The sequence below is a fragment of the Castor canadensis genome, chromosome 18 (assembly GCF_047511655.1).
Source record: "Castor canadensis chromosome 18, mCasCan1.hap1v2, whole genome shotgun sequence".
Lineage (NCBI taxonomy): Eukaryota > Metazoa > Chordata > Mammalia > Rodentia > Castoridae > Castor > Castor canadensis.
Genome location: NC_133403.1, coordinates 34,627,260 through 34,649,001, shown reverse-complemented (window position 1 = coordinate 34,649,001; position 21,742 = coordinate 34,627,260). Strand labels below are relative to the sequence as shown.

The following is a 21,742-nucleotide window of genomic DNA, read 5'->3' as shown; positions in this document are numbered from 1 at the left end:
GTGAGGGGGAGCATAAATAGGAGAATCAAGGTCCAGACCCACTGGGGCAAAAATGTGAGATCCGACCTGAAAAATAACTAAAACACAAAGGGCTGCGGGTGGCTCAGTGGTAGAGCATTTGTCTAGCAAGCACGAGGCCCTGAGTTCAAACTGCATCCCCCCAAAAGAATGGTAAGCAACAATAGTTGCTTCTCCCTCATTTCTGCATGGAGTGGTCCCCACCCAGGTCCCAGAAGACGGGAAGTAGACAGGAGGCGGGTGGCACTGGTGGACGGAAGCCCCCTGAGGGTGGTCTGTGGCAGATGGGTCTCTTGACCCTCTACAGTAAGGTCTGGAAGCTTCCACTCCCCTCGGGGGCATGGGGGGACGGGCCCTGGGCTACCTGGAAACTGTACAGCACTGCAATGTTGATCTCCACCAGCGCCTGGTCCTTCCACAGTGAGGACGTCTTCCTCATGTCCAAGTTCATCTTCTTGGCTACTTCCTGCACGGGGAAGGAGAGAGACATGCAAGCTGAGGCCCCTCTGGACTTCAGAAGAAAGAGGGGTGGGACTGGTGTCATCAATGGATTTCTCAATTAATTGATCATCATTCACAGGCTGATTGACTCATTAGCACAAAAGAGTTTTTTTCTTAAGTTGAGAACCTACAGGCAGTGAAGAGACTCAGCTACCCTTTAATGATGAAGTGTGACTTCTAGAGAAGGGGGAGGGCTGACATTGTGGTAAATGCTCGTTCCTAGGAGGGAAGGAAGACAAGGAAATGGGAGGAAGAAGGACAGGGGCTGAATTCAGTCATGGGGGTCCTAGTGGAAGGCCCACTACAGGGGATGACATACAAAGGGTTAAATGATGAGAAAAGGCAAGACATTGGTAGGACTGGGAAGGGAACATTCCAGGCAGTGAGAGCAAGTGCAAAGGCCCTGTTGTGGAATCAGGCTTAAGTCACCTGAGAAACAGAAAGGGGCCACTGTGCTCAGAGGGTGATGAGGATGGGAGGGCTTCTGGGAGAGAGAGAGAGAGGAAGGAAGGGAGGGAGGGAGGGAGGGAGGGGGAGGGGGAGACATAAGGAGAGGGAGAGAGAAAGGGAGCTAGAGAGAGGGAGGGAGGGGAGAGAGGCATAGGGAGGAGAGAGAGAAAAGAGAGACAGAGGGAGAGAGAGAAGGAGGGGAGAGAGGCAGAGGGAAGAGAGGGAGGGAGAGGGGAGAGAGAAAGGGAAAGAGGAAAGAGGGGAGAGGGAGGGAGGGAAGGAGGGAAGAGAGGCAGAGGGAGAGAGGCAGAGGAAGAGAGAGAGGGAAGGGAGATAGAAAAGAGAGAGAGGAGAGAGAGAAGAGGGAGGGAGGGAAGGAGGGGAGAGAGGCAGAGTGGGAGAGAGGGGGAGGGAGAGGGGAGGGAGGGGAGAACAGCAGAGGGAGGAGAGAGAGAGAGAGAGAAAGAAAGAGAAAGAGCACAAGATACAAGATACAGACACTGGACAGCAGGCCAAGGAGTCAGGATTTTATTCTGAATATGACAGAGGTTTCTGGAGGGTTTTAAGCAGAGCTGGTGGCCTGGGAGTGATATCTGCTTCCTGGTAGGAAAAGCTCCCCTTATTCTACATCACCTCTGGAGTGACTGTCACTTAGATTCTACACCATGGACTTCCTACTCACAGGGACACCTGTCAGACTCCATCAGCTAGATGGGGAAACTGAGGCCCAGGTTGGTGTCTGGACTCACCTAAGGTCCATGTAGCCAGCTGGTCATGGAGGTAGGAGCCCAGAGGGATGCCTAAGATCAAAAACCCAGGAGCTGCTTCCTGCCTGGCTGATGTCTTTCACAAAATTATTTTCAAAAACCAACTTGTGACATGGACAAGGAGCTGATGGGCAGGCCCAGTGCAGGGGACCTTATTTAAAGCTCTGCTTTCCCTCCCTCAGTCAAGGCCAAGGCCAAGGCCAGTCACTGTCTGGAATCCAGGTCTCACTACAGGGCTTGAGGGCAATGACTTCTCAGATTTGGTTAACTGGCTTCCAGTTCCAGCTGTCAACATGTGTGTTCAATGGCAGCTGGAGTTGGAGGGCCAGGGTAGGAGAGCCTCATTTGAGCTACCTGGTGACAATGACTCTTTGCAAATGAAACATATGCCGAGATTAGAATGCAGACTTAGTAATTCCTTCTTCGAGGCTGAGGCTTTTGGTTTTGAATCAGTGACACCTTTGAAACCATTTGCTGCATCTTTGCCTAAATCCATGCAAAACTTGAATTAGCAGATGAAAAAGGGAAGTGTGCATGGTCAGCCACGCTGGAATTCACACACATGCAGCCCACAGTATTATTCTGATTTAAAGAAGAAAAGCAAGTTGCAGAGAAAAAAGAACATGACTTCAAAAAACTCTCCAAGTGCCACTGGAGCCACATCCACGGCGATCTCCTGGAATGTCTTGCTTTTTCCTGACATAAGTGTGCACACGCTGAGACTGCCCCAAAATCTGGCTGTCCAGATCCCACATTAGACCAGTGACATCCCTATCCTGGGGACTGGAACCCAGTCATTATAAATCTCTCTAGGTAGCTCCAAGGTGTGGCAAGGCTGAGGACCATAGTGTCTGTGGACACCTGTGTTTTTTGAACAACTTGACTCTGAGTTTGACTCTGCAACTGATACGCTGTGTGACACGAACCTAGCACTTAACGTCTCTGTTTTTCTGGTACATCTTAGGAGGATCCAGGCCAATAGTTACAGACTGTTGTTAAGGATATTTGCTGACAGAATAATACAAAAGAGCAATCGTGATGCTCTCGCCAATTCTAAGTTTCTGTAAGTGCTGCCTGGGACATATGAGTGTCTGAGGATGACTTAGCTGGGGAGGGAGGGAGTCAAGCCTTCCCCTGGAAAAGACACACTCCCTGTCCTAGGACCTTGTTCTTCATCAACCTTCCCCAAAGGCCTCAGTTTCTTCATCTGTGAAGGCGGACCGTCATACCTCAAGGTTACAGTGAAGAATAAATGGAGGTTGTGAATTACTGATACAAACAGTAGCTTGGATGAATGTCACAGGCATTATCTTGAATGACAGAGACTAGTTACCAAAATAAAAAGGTCACTGCATGACACCAACCACAGTTGGCCTTCCTTGGGGCTGGCAGAGTGGCTCAGGTGGTAAAATACCTGCCTAGCAAGCCATGAGGCCCTGAGTTCAAACCCCAGTACCACCAAAAAACAAAGCAAATAACACAGTTGGCTTTCCTCTTCCTCTGTGGGTTCTGCATTGTGGATTTAAGAAACTTGGACCAAAATATTAAAAAAATGGCTTCTGTACATACATTTTTTTCCTGTCCTTATTCCCTGAACCACACAGTATGACAACTATTTCTATTGCATTAGGTATCATAAGTCACTGAGGGATGGTTTAAGTGCACAGGTTATAGGCAAGTGCTGTGCCATCTTACAGAAGGGACTTGACTATCTGTGGATTTTCCTACCTGGAGCAGACCCCGAACTCATCCTTGCAGACATCAAGAGACAACTGTACAGATGTGGTGCTTAAACCATTATAGCACACTGGTGCTTTGTGGTTTACCAGTGTAAAGACCTGGATGCTTCTGGAATTTCCAGAAGGTTCACCGGAATTGCAATCTGTTCCAACCCCTTCTGGTTTCCAGCCTCCAAAGTCCAGTGGCCAGGAGGGGATATTGAGCAATATCCCCTGCCTGATGTGCCCCAGTGGTGGCGACAGGGAGGGCCTCACCTCCAGGATGTTGTAGCGAGAGTTGTCACAGTAGTCACGGACGCCGATCTCTGTGCCCATGTACCAGCCGCTGAAGGGACAGGCGCTGAACTCCAGGCCACCGATCTCCAGCAGCATGTTGGAGACCGCAGGGAGGCCATACCACTTGAGCCCCAGGTCCTTGAACCAGTCAAACCTGTGGACAGCAAGATGGTCCAGCTCATGACAGACAGGACAGGTGTCTCCTGAGCATTGCCAGGGGTGGGACATTCTCAGACTGGGGACACTCACAGGCAAGGGATCCACCAGGACTATGTCCACACTCTACCTTTTGCTCTGTGGAATCACAGGTTCCACAGCTAGGGCCCGAGAGTATGCATTTTTAAAACAGGTTCCCCAGGTGATTCAAAGGGACGTTCAGTCCCAGGAATGACAGCCTTGGGCTGCAGTTGGTCTATCAACCCCCCTCCCCCACCGAGAGCAAGTCCAGAGGGAAACCTCACACTCCTGCAACCCCCAGAGCTCACATATGCCCTGGGGCCTTTGCACAGGCAGCTCCTTCTCACTGAGGGTTTCCTTCTTCCTTTAGTGTTTCCTCTTCTTCATGTACTCAACTCTCAGCTAATTCTAGAAAATCTTCCTCATGGCCAATTGGGTGTGGTGAGTTCACATTTCTAGGCACCATAAAAGTTCCTCCGCAGAAACCAAAGTAAAGGGTACTCACAGTGGGGACACATCGAGACACCCCTTTGAACACTGACTTAAATATTAATGATGAACGACAGGACTGTAAAATAGGTACAGTGTGTGTGTGTGTGTGTGTGTGTGTGTGTGGTGCTTGTGGGAGGGGGAGGGGGAATGAAGGAGGTGAAGGTGAGGGAATATGGTGGATGGACTTTATATACTTACACGAAATAGAACTAAGAAACCTGGAAATTGCTAGAGGTGGGGTGGGGAGGGGGTCGAGTGGGGAGAGATGTACAATATGAGCCTATTTGGAATTGTCACAGTGAACACCCCCCTCTACCGTACCATGACTATACCCTAATACAAAAGTTTTAAAAAGTTCCTTCTCAGCACTTTGCTGAGATTAAGTGATTATTTGGGGAGCAGTGAATGTAAAACTGCTCCTCTTTGAGATGGTAAAGCCACAGAGGCAGAGATCAAGTGAAAGCCAGGGCAATGCCTGGCTGGAGTGAGAAGAATAAACTGCGGAGAACAAGAGGAGGGGAAGTGCACCATGGTCAAGGTCACTGAGGACACAGGTGCTTCTCAGAAGCCAGGCAGCCTCAGGAGACTCAGGACACTTGCTTCTGCCAGGGCAGGGACTGGGGTGCGGCAAGTGAGGTGCTAGTGTAGGAAGCAAAATTTAAAGGGACTCCAATATGACTCAATAAATAAGATCAATGTCATTATTGCAAGATTTAAAATTAATGCAATGTGGCTTTTTGTTTTTTTTCGTTGGCGGTACTGGGGTTTGAACTCAGGGCCTCATGCTTGCTAGGCAGGCGGTCTATCACTTAAGCCACTCCTCCAGTACTAACTCAATGTTTATAAGAAATACAAATGAATGCAATAGGTACACATAGGCCAAATAAAATATTAAAACTTTAAATAGACAGGATCCTTCTCTGTGCTTGCATGACTCCCCTAATCTCAGTTCTGAGCTGGTCCTGTTTTTATTTAAAATGTAGTGATATACCTCATCATGGATTTTAAAAAATTAACTTTGGTTTTTAAAATATTTTACATCTACATATTGTTTATCTTAGATTCAGGGCCTTGCATTTGGCAGGTGCTCTGTCAGTTGAGCCACATCTCCAACCCTTTTGCTTCAGTTTGTTTATCTGCTATAAGGTCCTGGGCTTTTTCCCAGGCTTGCTTTGGATCAGGATCCATCTACCACCGCCTCTTGGGTAGCTGGGTTTACAGGTGTGTACTACTATGCCCAGTCATCAGTAGGGTTTTAAATGGTTTCCTCTACTGAGTGTTTGTCCCCAAGGCATGACAGTAGGTGCTTCTGCTCTTCCACCCCCAGGGTCTGGTGACTGCTTAGGAGTGGGGTGACTGTGAGTCAGAAGAGGGGGCAGTGCCCATCCTACCTGCTGTGAGGACAGGAAGAAAGATGCCTCTGCAGCCTGTTGGGGCCAGGCAGAGGGACAGAGAGAGGCACTGGGCAGACCTCCCACACCAGTTGCTCTCACCTGGGGTGCCTGATGGGCACTTCCAGCACCAGCTCCGGGGGGATCTGGAAGAGCTCAGGGTCATTGCCGTTGGCCTGGAGCAGGAGTGGCAGGACATCAAAGCGGCCCCTTGGGGGTTTCCAGCCCTGTTGGATGCAGATCTGCAGAGAGACCCCTGTTCACATCGCTGCTGGTCCCTCAAACACCCCTCCAAGCACGGTGGCCCTGTGTGGCTTGGGGCTGAGCAGGGATCCCTATGCCAGCCCTAGAGGTCACCTCTGAGGTTTTTGCAGTGTTTCCTCCCTTTTAAGAGCCTCCCTGGCCTCGCCACGGAACCAGCACAACTCTCATGGTCCCGTGGGGTACAAGGCAGCCTTTTTCTCCAACAAGGGTCCCTGTGCCCACCGGGAACTCCCAGGGGACTCATTGTAGTGTCTGCCGTGTGCTTGCATGAGGGGCCACAATATACAAAGACTGTCTACTGAGATCGATGAAGAATTACTGAATGTGGCCTTGTTGGGGCAACTGACCACTGGCCATCTAGTGAGAATCACATAAGTAGCTTCAGTGTCAAGCAGCTGTGTTTCAAAAAAGAGGTGAAAATAATTTTATCAGCATCCTCATTTTATTTATTATTTATTTATTTACCTATTTATTTAGGCGGCTCTGGGTTTGAACTCAGAGTCTCCTGCTTGCAACAGAATGGGAGGAAGAGGCTGTGGCATGGCAGGAGGCAAAGCCAAGGTCAGCCAAGTCTGCAGTTCGTGCTCAGCCAAGTGGGGCAGAGTCTGGCTGCGCCTTCCACCACACAGGTGCGACTTCTGGTCGCCCTGGTTACAGGGACAATCACATTTCAATAAGAAAAGCCACAAACAAAAGAAACCACAGCGTGGTGGTGTGTGTGTGTGTGGGGAAGACCCTTGGGTTTGGCAACTCATCTTGGAGGTCCCAGGGGTGGGAGGAGAGGACAGAGAGAAGGTCTGGGTGGGGTGGGTGCTAAGTGGGAGGTGCTCAGGCATGGGGGTGGCCGTGGGGCCCCTGTGGGCACAGTTCACATTGGCTACCATGCTACCTGTTACTGGCTGTCCCAACAACCACCAGGCAGGAAAGCCCGGGGCAGGGAGGTTTGGTCAGCTCTCTCGGTGGGTTTTGTGAATGACTTAGGCTACCAGCAATCAGGGTGAGCTGCTGTCTGGGAGAGAATCAAGTGTACCCCAGGAAGAGCTGGGGGCTACCAGCAATCAGGGTGAGCTGCTGTCTGGGAGAGAATCAAGTGTACCCCAGGAAGAGCTGGGGGCTGGAGTCATTGTATAAACCCACAAATGATGACGTGAGTGAGACCTTATCACCAGCTCAGGAAAGAAGGATGCTCGACCGGCCTTCCTGTATCAGCTGCTTTCCTGTGGGAGACGGGATGTTTGCCCTGTGGCTCCCGCTTTTCCTTTACTCATTTCACTGCCTTGGAAAACTCACTTGGCCTCAGTCTACCAATGGGATGAGAGTTTTCATCAGAGAATTTGGAATTTGGAGGGAGGACTGGGGCAGCAAGTCTAGGGAACAGTGAACTGTGGCCAACTGGCTGCCCATTCCCCAGGATGATAAGGCCAAAAGGAAAAAGTGGGGGGGCCTGAGAGCCAGGTGGGGACGGGTCGGGGTGCCTGCTCGCACCTCTGTGAATTGCACATTGGCTGGGTCCCCCAGGGTGGAGCCGTCAGGCTGCTTGTAGCCGGCGTAGCGGATGAGCTGAGAGTTCCAGACCCGAAAGTCGTGCTTGCCATCGGTCCTCTGGGGAAATATGGTGATGGCCGACCTGTGGGGGACAGGAGGGAGGACATGTGGCATGGGGGAGGAGGGGACCTGCACTTTGGGGACATTCTGGAAAAGATGCTGCCTGGGTCAACAGCTCAGGACAGAGCTAAGGTCCCCAGAATTCAGGGAGCAGCTGTGGAAAGGGAGGAGCCCGGCCCTCTCCTCCATCTGAACCTCTCGTCTGCGAAGGGGGCGGGTGGAGGCACAATGACAGCCTGGTGGCTTAGCCGGGGACCTTTATAACAATACTGACTTGAGCTGGTCTTCCAGGGAAGTTTTTTTTGGCAGTACTGGGGTTTGAACTCAGGGCTTTTTATTTGCTAAGCAGACACTCTACCACTGGAGCTATACTCTCAGGCTTTTTTTGTTTAGTCCTTTTTCAGACAGGGTCTCATACTTTTTGCCTGGGCTGACCTAGGACCACGATCCTCCTGTCTCTGTCTCCTAAGTAGCTGGGATTATAGGTGTGCACCACCATGCCTGGCCCAGGTTGCTCTTTTTGTGTCAGGTCATCACCAGGGAAACATCAGGCCCTGAGTCTTCCAACAGCCCACTGCAGTCCCCAGAGCCAGGACTCAGCTACACCACCTCTCATTTGAAACAGAGGGAAAACCTCATCCACTTCCCCTGCTCTTGGATAACCCCCGATCTCCTTCCCGCACTAGCACAAAAGTGTCCCCAGGCCCTGTCACACACATGGCCTCCTTGTGAACAAACTTTCTCTTTTGTAAAACTCATTTCACTGGCTGGTATATTGCAAGTCGGGATAGGTACCTTGATAACATATCCCACCTAACTCCTGCCCCCTGTACTGTACCAAAAGAAACCAACTTGTATTCTGAATCACGTTTATTTACTGAAGAGAAAATGGCAGGTGGCCAGCCACTGTCCTCACTGCCTAACTAGGCGGCCCCGATTAAATTCTTTAAAGTTGCCATTCTCAGAGGAAAGCCCCTAGCTGGAGCCCTGCTCTTGCTCCTTGGCATTAATGAAGGATTGAAAACAGAACTGAAGGAGGGTCACCTTTTCACCGTGTGGTTCCAGGTTATCTCCTGCCAGGGGCTCTTGCTATCTGGACTCGCCTGTCACTGGATCAAATCCCAGGCTACAGAAACCATTGTTCTGGCTTCTTGTATCAACACAAGGATCACACTTTTTATTTTAGTTTTAGAGATCTCACTATGTAGCTCAGGCTGGCATTGAACTCAAGATCCTTCTATCTCAGCCTCCCCAGTGTTGGGATTACAGGTGTGCACCACCACACCCAGCAGGGATCACATCTCCAGGTCAACCCATGGCTGACAGGTCTTCCTTATGGACTCCTGCCAGAATGCTGTCCTATCACCCCTTCCTGGAACCCTTCTCTGCTGTCACATGTCCACATCCAACACCTGACTCAAATTCACATTCCCAGACAGCGCCCCAGGTAAATTCATTGACCTTTCCTTCTGAGGGCATTTTTTTAGGTCTTACCCTCTAGACAAGAGAATGTAGCATTTGATACTGCAGGAGTGGGTGTCACACCTGGGGGCGAGTTTAGAGTTGGGATTGAAGGTGACAGGCACAGAGACAGAGGTGCTCTTAAAAATCTCTTAGCAAGAGTCTCTTAGTGCCGTTTTGGAGACGAACACAGAATGAATGAGTCAGTGTTTTTCCGTTATTCAGACACAATGGTGTGTGTTTGGTTGAGCACCAGATAAATCTGGCTTGTGTAATCTCTGTGTGTATTTAAAAAGCATGTCTACAAACAGCAGAGTCACACACAGCCAGCGAGGGTGTGACATTTCCTTGCTGTGCAGGAACCGAGAAAACAGACACAGGACACACAGAAGCCTCCTTTCCTGTGTCTCTGAGGGGCAGGTTGAATGCACGGTGTTGTTTAAATTATATGATCTTTCTCTCTCCCTCCTCTTTGGCCTTCCTTCTTCTCTTACGAAGAAACTATTGCTAGCTGGGCACTGGTGGCCCACACCTGTAATCCCAGCTACTCAGGAGGCAGAGATCAGGAGGATCACTGTTCAAAGCTAGCCTGGGCAAATAGTTTGAGAGACCCTATCTTGAAGAAAGCCCATCACAAAAAAGGGCTGGTAAAGTGGCTCATGATGCAGGCCCTGAGTTCTAACCCCAGTACTTCAAAAAAAAAAAAAAAAAAAAAGAGAGAGAAACAATTTCTCTGTTCATGTATACATTCCCTCAGGACTTTCCTTATTTTCAGACACAAGGCCTAAAACTTAGAAAAAAGTCAACTGAATTTTTTTTGAGGTACTGAGGTTTGAACTCAGGGCCTCGTGCTTGCTAGGCAGGTGCTCTACCACTTGAGCCACCCCCAGACCTTTTTGCTTTAGTTTATTTTTCAGATAGGTCTTGAGATTTTTGCTCTGGCCAGCTTTGGACAATAATCCTCCTATCTCTGCCCCCACTTGAAGATGGGATTACAAGTAAGAACCTCCAAACCTGGCTTGCTGGTTGAGATAGGGTCTGGCTAACTTTTTGCCAGGGCTAGCTTCAAACTGTGACCCTCCCATTCTCACTTCCTGAGTAGTTAGGATTACAGGGATGAGCCACTGTGCTCAGCTAAATATTTTCTTTAGGAACTGTCATGAAGATCCCTTAGTAGACAATTAAAAAAGGTGGTGATGCACTGCCAGACCCGGGTGACCCCTCCTACCACCTGCTCACAGCACCATTCAGAAACCACCAGAGTTTCCAGGAGCTTCTGGCTCCTTAACCTTGGCAGGGAGGCCATTAATGGTGAGGATTCTTTCAGGGAGGGATCACCGGGGAAAGAGACCTAAGTACCAACTCCTCGCCTCGGCCCCTTTCCCCCTGGCTGGTAAATCCCATGCTTATGAAGTCAGCCACCGGTGCAGGAGCTCAGGGCAGCTCAGTGGTGAGGGCTGTCGTGGGAATATCTCTGAAGCAGCCCTGTAACAGCCCAAGATGGGGCTTGTCTTCAGCAACTGGGGACAGACGCCAGCCAGCAGGATTGACAAGTGCAGCCAGCTGTCTGTGGGGACCCCAGCTGCTCTCTCCAGCTGAGACCAGCCAGTGTGGAAGCCTCCAGCCCATCGGTTCATCGGTCCATTGGTCAGTCCGTTGGTCCATTGACCACGGATGCCACCCTGCCTACATCTGCTTCCTGTGTTTTTTTCTTTGTACTGATGCAAAGAGTTCAAGGCCTGGCCTGGCTTGGTGGCACCTGAAGGCACGGTGCCCCTAGTGGTGGGGGAAAAGACTGCTTTTTAAACCAGGGGGAATTTGAGGTCAGCTCTGAGCAACAGAGCAGAAGGTCATCACAAATAATGGGGTTCCGAATCTGAACTGAAGGCTAAGCAATGCGTATCACTGTAGTTTTGCAAACTACCACCTGGGACTCTGCTCCTCCTGGAAGACCAGGGACAGGGGCTGTGGAAGGCCGGGACACCTCTCCCAGTCTGGCCCGTCTCCCTAAGTGGAGGGCACATCTCCTCTGGCAGCTAAGCCACTCTGAGCCAAGGCTCCATGCTGTGGGGACACAGACCCCCTCCCCAGGCCCCGGCAGGTAGCTCACCTGAGGTTACCTTTGTTGGTGGCATATTTGACGTGGTTGCAAATATAGTTGAACATCCCATGAGCTGTTGTGCAGTCCCGGGCATCAAACACCTGGAAGAGGTGCAGGCTGGGACTGATGGCCCCCTGGCCCCCCCTCCACTCAGTGACTGCAGTGCAGACTTCCCATTCAGGGGAACCCATAGCCCTCTGCAGGTTCTGCCCCCCGCCCGGGGCAGGAAGCATCTCATCAATGAAGCCCACGCTGGGTTTTATATGTTCTTTTTTCTAGCTGATCAAGGTCAATCAGACCAGGAAAAGTGCCCTAAAAGCAGGCACAGGGTGTAAATGAAGATGAGAGGGATGGCGAATAAAGGGTAGAGTTTTATGGGATGGTTACTTTTTCTGTTTACTAGAGATTTTAGGCATTAAAAATAAAACAAACACAAAAATCCTCCTGGTCCTGAGAACTAATCTACTTGCAACGTTAAATTATTCCCTAGAATAAAACCACACCAGAAACTAATATATTCAGGGAGTGGCCAGATAACATAAATAAGAAGACAAAAGGGAGTGGTGAGGTCTGCGGCAAACCAGAGAGCGTAAATTCTACCAGGTGATATGCAAATATCATTTAACAGAAAAACAGTATTAGCTGAATAAGACATGACTAATCAAGGTCTGCCCCAAATCTTAGAGGTGGACCAAGGGTGCAATGGGTTAGCAGGAGGTACTTACAGGTTTCTTTGGGCAACAGGTAAAAGGAATTGACACCCCTCAAATCTCCACATGCTCCCCTTCTGTCATCCCCACATGTGAGGGTCTTCCAGGTATCAGAGCTGCACCACCCACCTGCAGCTTGGACCACTGGATCCTGCCGACACAGCGGGAGGCGTTTCGCCAGGCGTGCTTGGCCCCATAGATGAGCTCGGTGTCCTTGAGCTGGTAGGTGCTGGTGCTTTGGATCTCCTTGTTCACCTCTTCCAGCCTGTCCATGTGGGCTTTGGAGCCAAATCTGTGGCATCAGGAAGTGAGGCCATTGAGGGTGGGGCCTCAGAGGCCATATTGGGGTCCCACTTCCTGCCTGTGTCTCTCTTTGCTTCCTGGCTGCCATGATGTGAGCAGCTCCCTGTGCTAGGTGCTCCCACCTCAATGTGCCGCCTCGCCACAGTCCCAAAGCCAATGCGGTCACACAACCAGAGGCTGAGGCCTCTAAAACTGTGAGCCAAAGTAACTCTTTTTCTCCTTTGAAGTTGAGTCTCTCAGGTATTTTGTCACAGCAATGGAAAGCTGACAACACCATAGTGGTGGTGGAAGGGAGGAGCTATCGCGGGAAGGCAGAGTTACTGAAAGTTCTGATTTCAGCATGTGAGTTTCAGCATGTGACAGTTTGAGCAAAAAGCAGAGACTGTGCACTCAAGTGGAAGGTCTGGCACAGTGGCTCACGTCTGTAATCCCAGCTACTCAGGAGGTGGAGACCTGAAGGATCATGGTTCGAGGCCAGCCTGGGTAACAAGTTCACGAGACTCCTATCTCAACAGAGGAAGCTGGGTGTGGGGGTGCACTCCTGTCATCCCATCTCAAAAATAACCAGAGCAAAAAGGGTTGGAGGTGTGGTAGAGCACCTGCCTAGCAAGTGTGAGGACCTGGGTTCAAATCCCAGTACTGCCAAAAACATTATCATGGAAAATTGCAGACTTACAGGAAGGCACAAAGAATAGTATAAAGAGAACCACGTGCCTGGATAAGAGAGTATCCTAGTTGCGTGTGGATGATGTCCCCATCGGGGCCCTGTGTCCCCAGAAGTAACTGCTATTCACGCTCCCTTTTTTTTGTTTATTTTGGTTTGTTTTTCTAAACAGGTTCTCCCTGTGTAATCAGGCTGACCTCACACTTACGACCCTCCTGCCTCAGACTCCCGAGTGCTGGGATTACAGGCGTGCCCCCCACACACTGGTCTCACACCTTTTCTTATCTGCTCGCCGTGTATAAACCACGCACGATGTTATTCCCGTGTTTAAAAAGCTTCTGTACGTGTGCTGTGCTAAGTGAATGCCAAGCACACACTCTACCACTCAGATTTTAGATTTTTGGAGTTGGAGCGCTCAACTGGTAAAATCTATGCAAATATCACAAAACCTGGAAAACTGTGAAACCTGAAATACTTCTGGTCCCAAGCATTTTGGATGAAGGATTCTCAACCTGCACCTGACGTCCGAAACCTATCATACTCGCTTCCCCATGGCCTGTTGGTGGAGAGGAGGTGGTTTCCTGTGGGTTCTGTAATTGTGTGTGTGCGTGCTTGTGGGACTGGGGGGTGAATTGAGCACCCCAAGTCCTTGCTCTGGCCAGACCCCCAGTCCTTTTGCTCTTAGTCTGTTTTTCAGATAGAGTCTTGCACTGGCTTTACATGGGCTGGCTTTGAACTCTTGATCCTCCTACCTCTGCCTCCCGAGTAGCTGGGATTATAGACATGAACCACCACACCCAGCTGTGTATGTGTTTTGACCCAGGCTCTCACTCTGTAGCCCAGGCTGCCTAGAGCTTATCATCCTCCTGCCTCAGCCTCCTGAATGCTGAGATTATAAGTGTGCACCACCATACTTGGTTTTAATTCTAATTTTTTTCATACTATAAATAATGTTTCAGTGAACACACCTTCTCACGTGTGTCTTCTGGGGAACAGGTGTGAGCATGGAATTGCTTGCAAAGTTTCCAGTTTGCATCAACCCTTTGCAGGCCAAGCAAAAACCCTTCTGGGGGTTGGGGTTGGCCCTCGGGCTGCCGGTTTTCGACCCCTGCATGTGGCGGGCAGAATCCCTTACACTATGGATTTGGCTCAGCTGTCCGTGAAGGTGGAGCTGGTGTCTTTGTCCCTGGCACTCACTGGTGAACCCCAGGCTCTTGGGAGTTGACACACACTTGCCTTTTAATCGAAGAGTAATACTGATCAATGAAGTCTTTGGCGAGGGGGAAGAGCTGCTCCTTGGAGCGGACGTCCTCGGGCCTCCGTGTGTGCTGAGAAGGGAGCATGACGGAGCCCATGCAGATGTGCTCTGTGCACCCCGTTTCCTGGAAGCCAAGAGAGAGGGGGGGGCCGATAGAGTGAGGCTCCACCCGGGGTTGGCAGGTGTTGGGCTGCAGGCCAGGACCTGGTCTTCAGGGTAGAGCTGACCCGGTCTGTACTTCCAGAGGGGGATTAGTGGTCAAATCCCAATCACCATTGCACCGAGGTAGGTAGATAAGTCAAGTTCGAGGCTCCTGAGGCGTTCCATTAGCCAATCAGGGGAATGGGGGCGTCATGACTAGGAAGTAGACATTGCTGCCCACATTGGAGAATGGGTTCTCGTTCTAATAGAGTGGACACAGTCGCTCAGTGGAAGGCGTGTGATAGATTGCGTGCAGGGTGACTTTACAGCACCCCTGGGACCTGGGCTGGTTTTGGCCCCTAGCATGTGGTGGAAGTGACCCTGGACTATGTCCATGTTTGGACAAGGTCAAGAGGTTTTGAATTTTTCTGCAGCTGCATGTGAGAAGCCCAGGCTAGCTTGGTGGAAGAGGACTGACCACACAGACCACAGTTATATCCCGGCTAGGGACATCCTAGACCAGACTTTCCTGAGCTGTTCCCTTAGGTGACTGCAAGGTGCGTGAGATAGTCCTATTCAGATCAACCTTGCCTCGTCCGGACCCTAGCAAGCCCGCAGACATTAGAAAACCCTAGTTGTTTTCAGCTGCTGAATCTTTGGGCCTGCTTGATACAACATTCCAGCAAGAGGAATGCTTGCTCTCAACAAAAATTGAAAGCAATCTATTGGTGTGTTGACTGTTCAAAATATGATACAGAAACTTAGAGGACACACTGTGAAGTCACGACAGGGTTTGTTTCATGCACCATTTGTGGTCAGAATGTGTGTTTGGAGTGGGTGAGCCCCCTTAAGTTCTGTTGGGTACAAGGTGCACAGGTAAAAAGTGAGTGTCCATCAGTGGACCTCAAACAGGGATCAACTTCCTGCCCAGGGGACGTCAGTCAATGTCTGGTGACCTCTGTGGCTGTCAAAAGTTGGATGGGGTCCCGGTACCTCGTGGGTATGGGCCAGGGCTGATGCTGGAGGGTGATGCTGGGTACCCTACCTCACCCTGTGACACACAGGACGGCTGCACAAGGGACAAACCCAGCACTGAACGCAGATAGCGTACAGTTGAGACTTAGCCCGATGGTCTATACCCGCCAGGATCCAGGATGGTCTACATCTGCCAGGATCCAGGATGGTCTACACCCGCCAGGATCCAGGATGGCTACACCTGCCAGGATCCAGGACACTCACCAGCGTGCTTTTAAGGTGGAGGGTGTCGGTGAGGACCACATCAGTCTCCCAGTTCTTGACCTTGAGGAAACGGGGGCACTTGGAGGGGCTGCCATTCTTGGTGGGGGACTGTCTTCCCGAGGCAGGGGGCTGGAGAAGAAAAGGGAGGGAGAGCAATAAGTGGGGTTGGGAGGCGGCTGTAAAATTGGCACCACTGGGTCGTGGAGACCTTGATGTTTCTGGGATCTTCTCTGAGTCACCTTCTGTCTGTACTGGGTGCAGGTGCCAGGTCTGAGGTTCCTGGAGGCCTGGCTCCCCACTTACACAGAAGGAAGCATGGTGAAGGCCTTTTAGGTTCTGCTTTAGGGAAAGAAGGTGAGAAATAAAGCTGATCTCTTTGAGGTCTGGCATGTTGCATAGGGACTCAGTGAATGTTTGTTGAATGAATAAATGACTGAAAGGAAATTACCAGCCTTTCTGAATAATGAGCGTTCCCAGGGCCGAGGAAGGTAGATCCATTTATTTGGATGTTCGGGCCTTCCTGCTACAGCCCGAATTTACCATTTCTAGCAAGTGCTAGGAAAACGGAAAGTTTCAAAGCACAAAATATTCTCAAGGATGCTACACCTGCCCCTGCCCCAGGGCCTTTGCACTCACTGTTCCTTCCATCCTGAACACCTTCAGCCCCCCCCCCCCTTCGCCTTCTACTCTGCAAATAAAACAGGCTACTTGGTAGGCAGGGAAGGGGTGGGGGGGGGAGGCAAGAGGCCCACTGTGAGCGCATCCCCTTGGACCTTGTGGATAGGGTCATGTCCATATTGAGTGTTTCTTGGTAGCTGTTCTACTTGCTTGGGCAGAGGAGCAATGGTAAGAGACTGGCTTGTGAAGGCCAAGCAAGGGAGGAGACACTGAGCCAGCGTGGGACAAGGAGATGACGGCAGAAGGAGGTCAAGTTCACACCTCATTGGATTTGAGACGCTCAGATGGGGGTGTGGACGGCTGTGAATTACGACTAACCAGCTGAGACCAGGATGGAACCGGGATGGAGGTCCTGGAGGACTAAGACTGAGAACCAATGCTCTGTGAGCCCTGACCGCTTACCATAGCCCAATCTTACCCACTACAGAGATGAGAAGACTGAGGAGCAGAGAAGTCAGCAAAGTGTCCGAGACCTCAGAGCTAGCAAGCTGGAGTCAGGAGCAGGTCAAGGCAGGGTGGCCCCCAAACCACGTCCTTCATTGCTTGCTGACCCAGCCTCTTGGCTGGTATGGTTCATTCGTTCGTTTATTCACTCATTCAACCTGTTTGTTGAGTACCTCCTTTGTCTCCAGCAAGACAGCCAGGGTCAGGTCAGAGTTATAGCCATAAACCAGACAGATGTGACCTCTGCTCCTGCAGAAGTCAGTCCAGGGTGTGTGCATGTGTGTGTGACAATCCAGCGAGCCACTGCTCTGGACTGCAAGGGACCCTGCGACACGGGACACTGTCTGCATTCAGGGGACTATGGGAGTGCATGGAAGAGACACTGAACCCAGAGCACTCTTGGCTTCTAGGTCAAGGCCAGAAGGATGAGTGACACAAACAGAGAAGCAGAAGCAGGCACAGAGGAGAGCTTGTGCACTTGTGCAATGGTCCTGAGGTGAGAGACCCACTGCGGTCACCCTATGACCCGTGATCAGAAGCACTGCGCTAAAGGATTCAGAGCGCCACGCTGGGCTGTGTGTGGGACAGCAGCTCTGGAAGAGCGATGAGGGGTGCGGTAGAGGACCGACAGAAGACACCAGGACTCACCGTCTTCCACGTGGTCCTGCCCTGGCTGTGGCAATCATCCCACTGCAGTACCGGGACTGGCCACAGGGGGCGCTGTCCTGAACAGCACCCTCTTCTGTGTCCCCCACCCTGTCCTTCATGGGCTCCCATCACACTGGCCTTGCAAATAGCTCTAGAACTGACCCCCTCCCCCAGCCCTCTCCTCCTCTATCTGCCAGCACCCTGACCAAGCCACTGTCATCTCTTCCTTCACCTCCTAAACTTCAGCTGCTACTTACTACGTTTGTGCTAGAACAGTTCCTAGTGTTGTTAGGACTGCAACTGCCACATCGTATGCTGTGGTTTGAAGTGACCCCCAAGGCTCATGGACTGGAAATTTAATACCGGAAGTCATTTGCACATAGCATTTAAAGGTGGGGTGCTTGGGAGGTAGTTAGGGTCAGATGAGGTCATGAGTGTAGGGCCCCTATTATAGCCTTAGAAGAACAGTAAGCCAGGCATGGTGGCTCACCCCTGTAATCCCAGCTACTCAGGAGGCAGAGATCGGGAGGATCACAGGTTGAAGTCAGCTCAGGCAAAAAGTTAGCAAGACCCCATTTCAACTAATAAAAGCCGGGCATGGTGGAGCACACCTGACACCCCAGCTACAAGGGAAGTATAAATAGGAGGACTGGGCAAAACTGGTAGAATCTAGCAAGTGCAAGGCCTTGAGTTCAAACCTCAGTGCCACCAAAAAGAAAAAAAAAAAAAAAAGAAGAGACCCAAGCTAGCATGCTTGTCCTATCAAGGGATGCTTTCCAGCAACAAGAAGCTTTCACCAGAGGCTGGCCACATGCTTTTGGATTTCCCAGCTCCCAGAACCATGAGGTAGAAAAACCTTTCTTCTTTATAATCACCCGGCCCATGGCATTCAGTGATAGCACCAGAAAAATGGATTAAGACACTGTTCTAAATCCCTACTGTGCAGGCAAGGGAGGTTTGATTCTCTTTGTCCCATTTGTACTTTCTGGCTCACTGGACTCCATGGGGTTTTACCCATGCCTCCAAATGCAGCTGCAAATGCAGACAGACAGCTGCCCTTCCTTCGAAGGCCTGGCCAGACATCCTCCATCCTTCTTTCTCGGTCTGTCTCCACTCCTGTCTGCCCGAGAAGATGGGAGTCACACCTGAGCCACCTTTTGCAGGGCTGTGTCCCTCTGATTATGCCTACAACCTGTGTCTGAGGAATAAAGGCCACCTTGCCCAGCCATCCTCCCTACATACTAGGTTTCACTCAGCCAGCCTAGTGACTCTTTGGGCCATCCAAGTCAACGCCATGGAGGCTGGACAGCATTCAGAATCCAGAGTGGGGATGACAAACCTGGTGTTGGCCCAGGCCCTGGGAAGGTAGCCGGGTGGGAGGTGACCAGGCAGGAGAAGGAGGTGTGGTGTATGGCTGGTGGGCACAGCCACCAGCTGTCCCTGCTAGGGCTCAAGGGGAGTGACAAAAAGAGGCCAAATGTGAAGACCCCAGATGGGCAAAGCATGACGGTTAAGAGCACGTACCGCCTTTGCTCTGGGCCTGGTAGGACTGCACACCAGAAGTCAGGCATTGGGGGACCTCTGGCAGGGCTGTTGTACTTGAGACTTTGATGTTTTAATTAGTCAGCAGTGATATGAGGACTCAGGAGGAGACAAACGGGGTGGGGGTGGGGATATTATTAGAACAATCAGGAGCACTACAAAGAAGATGCAAATGACTTGGCTGAGAGGGGGCCCAGGGGCTCCCCTCTGAATGCAGACCTGTAATATTCAGGAGCCAGTGATGTTGGGGACAGGGCACTAGTGGGCTGCAGTTGCAGGTGTCCTTTTCTGGCTTTGTGTCTGCAGAAGGGCAAGGAGGACTTTCAGGTGGGGGATACTGGTTCTCTCTGGATGGCCCTGAGGGAGGCCTCTCTAGAACACCTGCTTGTAAATTTACAAGGGAGGCTCTGGACTCATGGCATTTATTTTGGGGGCCTCTTTGCTTAAGGATGCTGGAGAAGCCTGGAGGAAAAGGTCTGGCAGCTCAGGCCCTAAAGGAGGCCCCTGGCCTTGTGCACACAGTGGCGTTCATCCCATACTAGGAGAAATCTGTATAGCTGGCTGCCTGCTCCAACCCAGGGGTCTGTAAACTGCAGCCCACGGGCCAAAGTGAGCCTGCCACCTTTCTGCACAGCCCACGAGCTAAGTGGCTTTCCCATTTTTAGACTGCTGAAGCTAAGACTCCAAAGAATAATATTTTGTAATGTGTTCAGTACTGGGGTTTGAACTCAGGGACTCATGCTTGCTAGGCTGGTGCTCTGTCACTTGAGCCACTCACCACTCTTTTTGCTTTTAGTTTGTTTTTCAGATAGGATTTCCTGCTTTTGCCTGGCTGGCTTGGGGCTGTGATCCTGCTACCTCCACCTCCTGAGGAGCGAGGATTATTAGTGTGCACCACTATACTCGGCCCTCCACTGATAAAGTTTTATTGGGACACAGCCACACTCATTTGTTTCTAGTTTGTCCTTGGCTTCTTTTGTGCTACAGTGGAAGAGCTGGGAACTTGTGATGGGGACCAAGACTGGATGGCCTGAAAAGCGAGGAATATTTCCTGTTTGTGCTTCATGGAAAAAAAATGTGCAAATTCCCAACTGGAAGGATCCAGTTCCAGCAACTGATGACTGAGTGCTCAAACTGAGCGCTCTTTCCTCGTCCTTCTTAAAACAGCTCCCCAGGACTGTGATGCTCTGGTTCCTATTGCCCCTGTCATGCTTTAAATAACTTCCTAGCACTTATCACTGCCTGTAAGTATTGTGGGAGTATGTGTGTGTGCCATGTTTTTCTGTCTGTCTATCTATTTATCATTATCTCTCACAGATTTATACACTTATAAAGATATTTAGGCAATACAATTATCCAGCTGTGTCTGCAGGGGATGGTTTCAGGACCCCCCAGAGATACCAAAACCACAGACGCTCAGGTCCCTTATATAAAATGGCACGCATTTGCATAGAACCCCATGTACACCCTCCCGTGTACAGTAAGCCATCTCTAGGTTCCTTTTAATACTGGATGCAGTGGGAAAGCTATGTACATAGTTGCCATGCAATATTGTTTAGAAAATAAGGATAAATAAAAAAGTCTACACATTTAAGTACAGGCATAAAATTTCCCCAAATATTTCCAATCTGCAGATGATAACCTGCAAATACAGAGTGCTGACTGTATTCCTCAGTTTACCCTGCCTCCAGCCTCCAGGACAGCAGCCCTCACACAGCACATGTGTGACAAATGTTTGAGATCTGTTTTAGACTGAGCTATGTCCTCCCGAATTCATATATGGGAGCTCTAATCGCCAGAGAGTCTGTATTGGTGATTGTGCTTTCAGAAGGAATCCAAGGTTAAGTGAGATCATAACGGTCATGCCTTCATCTGATAGGATTGGTGGCCTTATGGGAAGAGGCTGAGCGTACTCTCTCTCTCTCTCTCTCTGACACAGAGGACCAGTTACAATCCAGAAAAAGGGGCTCAGCAGAAGTGGACCACGTGGGCATCAAGATCTCAAACTTTCAGCCTTCAGAGCGGTGACAAAATACATTCCTGTTGTCTAAGCTGTTCTCAGCCTGACTAAATGATCTTCAAAATTTCAGAGTTGTTTACCAGCTCAGCCAAGGACTCTGGTCTTGATGTAGGGGACAGAGAATCCCTGAAGCTGTGGAGCTGAGCGAGTGACCTCACTGGGCCAAGGGTTGGGAATATAGATGCTCGTTCACTTGCCATGGGGTCACATCCTGACAAACCCATCTAAATTGAAAATACTGGAAGTTGAGAGAACAGGTGGGGTGGTGCACACCTGTGATCCCAGCTACTCTGGAGGTGGAGATCAGGAGGATCATAGTTCAAGGCCAGTCCAGGCAAAAAGTTAGCAAGACCTCATCTTAATTAGTAAGCCTGGTATGATGGGTCTGTCATCCTAGCTACATAGGAGGTATAGGTGGGAGAATCTGGGTCCCAGGCCAGTCTGGGCAAGAAGCAACACCCTAATTAAAAAATAAAAGCCAAAAGGGCTACAGATGTGGCTCAAGTGGTAGAGCATCTGCCTACCAAGCATAAGGCCCTGAGTTCAAATCCCAGTACTGCCAAAAAAGGAGAAAATACCATAAATTGAAAATGCCTGGAAACCATCTAAGCTACTGTCCAGTGCTGGTTGTTCCACTCAGAGATCGTGGAGCTGATGGGGAACTGTAAAGATCCCACTGCTTATCATAGCCTGGGAAAAGATCCAAGTTCAAAATTCCAAGTGTGATGTCTACCAAATGCATATTGCTTTTGCATCATGGTAAAGTTGAAACATTGTAAATCAGACCATTGTAAGTTGGGGACCTTCTGTACATGATCGCAAGGACCATGGAAGGGAGGGGATGAGGGCAGGG

At 50.4% G+C, this 21,742-nt stretch overlaps 1 protein-coding gene across 4 annotated transcripts in view; it reads right to left on the bottom strand.

Annotated features, from left to right (window-relative positions):
* Nos1 (nitric oxide synthase 1) overlaps positions 1-21,742 on the bottom strand; it is a 162,601-nt gene that overhangs the window by 33,950 nt on the left and 106,909 nt on the right. For all 4 annotated transcript variants that reach the window (XM_020163665.2, XM_074061437.1, XM_074061435.1 and 1 more), the window contains exons 4-11: positions 15,558-15,686; positions 14,156-14,301; positions 12,082-12,244; positions 11,252-11,343; positions 7,561-7,702; positions 5,914-6,053; positions 3,731-3,905; positions 383-484 (exon numbers count right to left, since the gene is read on the bottom strand). In XM_020163665.2, coding sequence (XP_020019254.2) covers positions 383-484; positions 3,731-3,905; positions 5,914-6,053; positions 7,561-7,702; positions 11,252-11,343; positions 12,082-12,244; positions 14,156-14,301; positions 15,558-15,686 — 1,089 coding nt within the window. The remainder of the gene's footprint in view (positions 1-382; positions 485-3,730; positions 3,906-5,913; positions 6,054-7,560; positions 7,703-11,251; positions 11,344-12,081; positions 12,245-14,155; positions 14,302-15,557; positions 15,687-21,742) is intronic.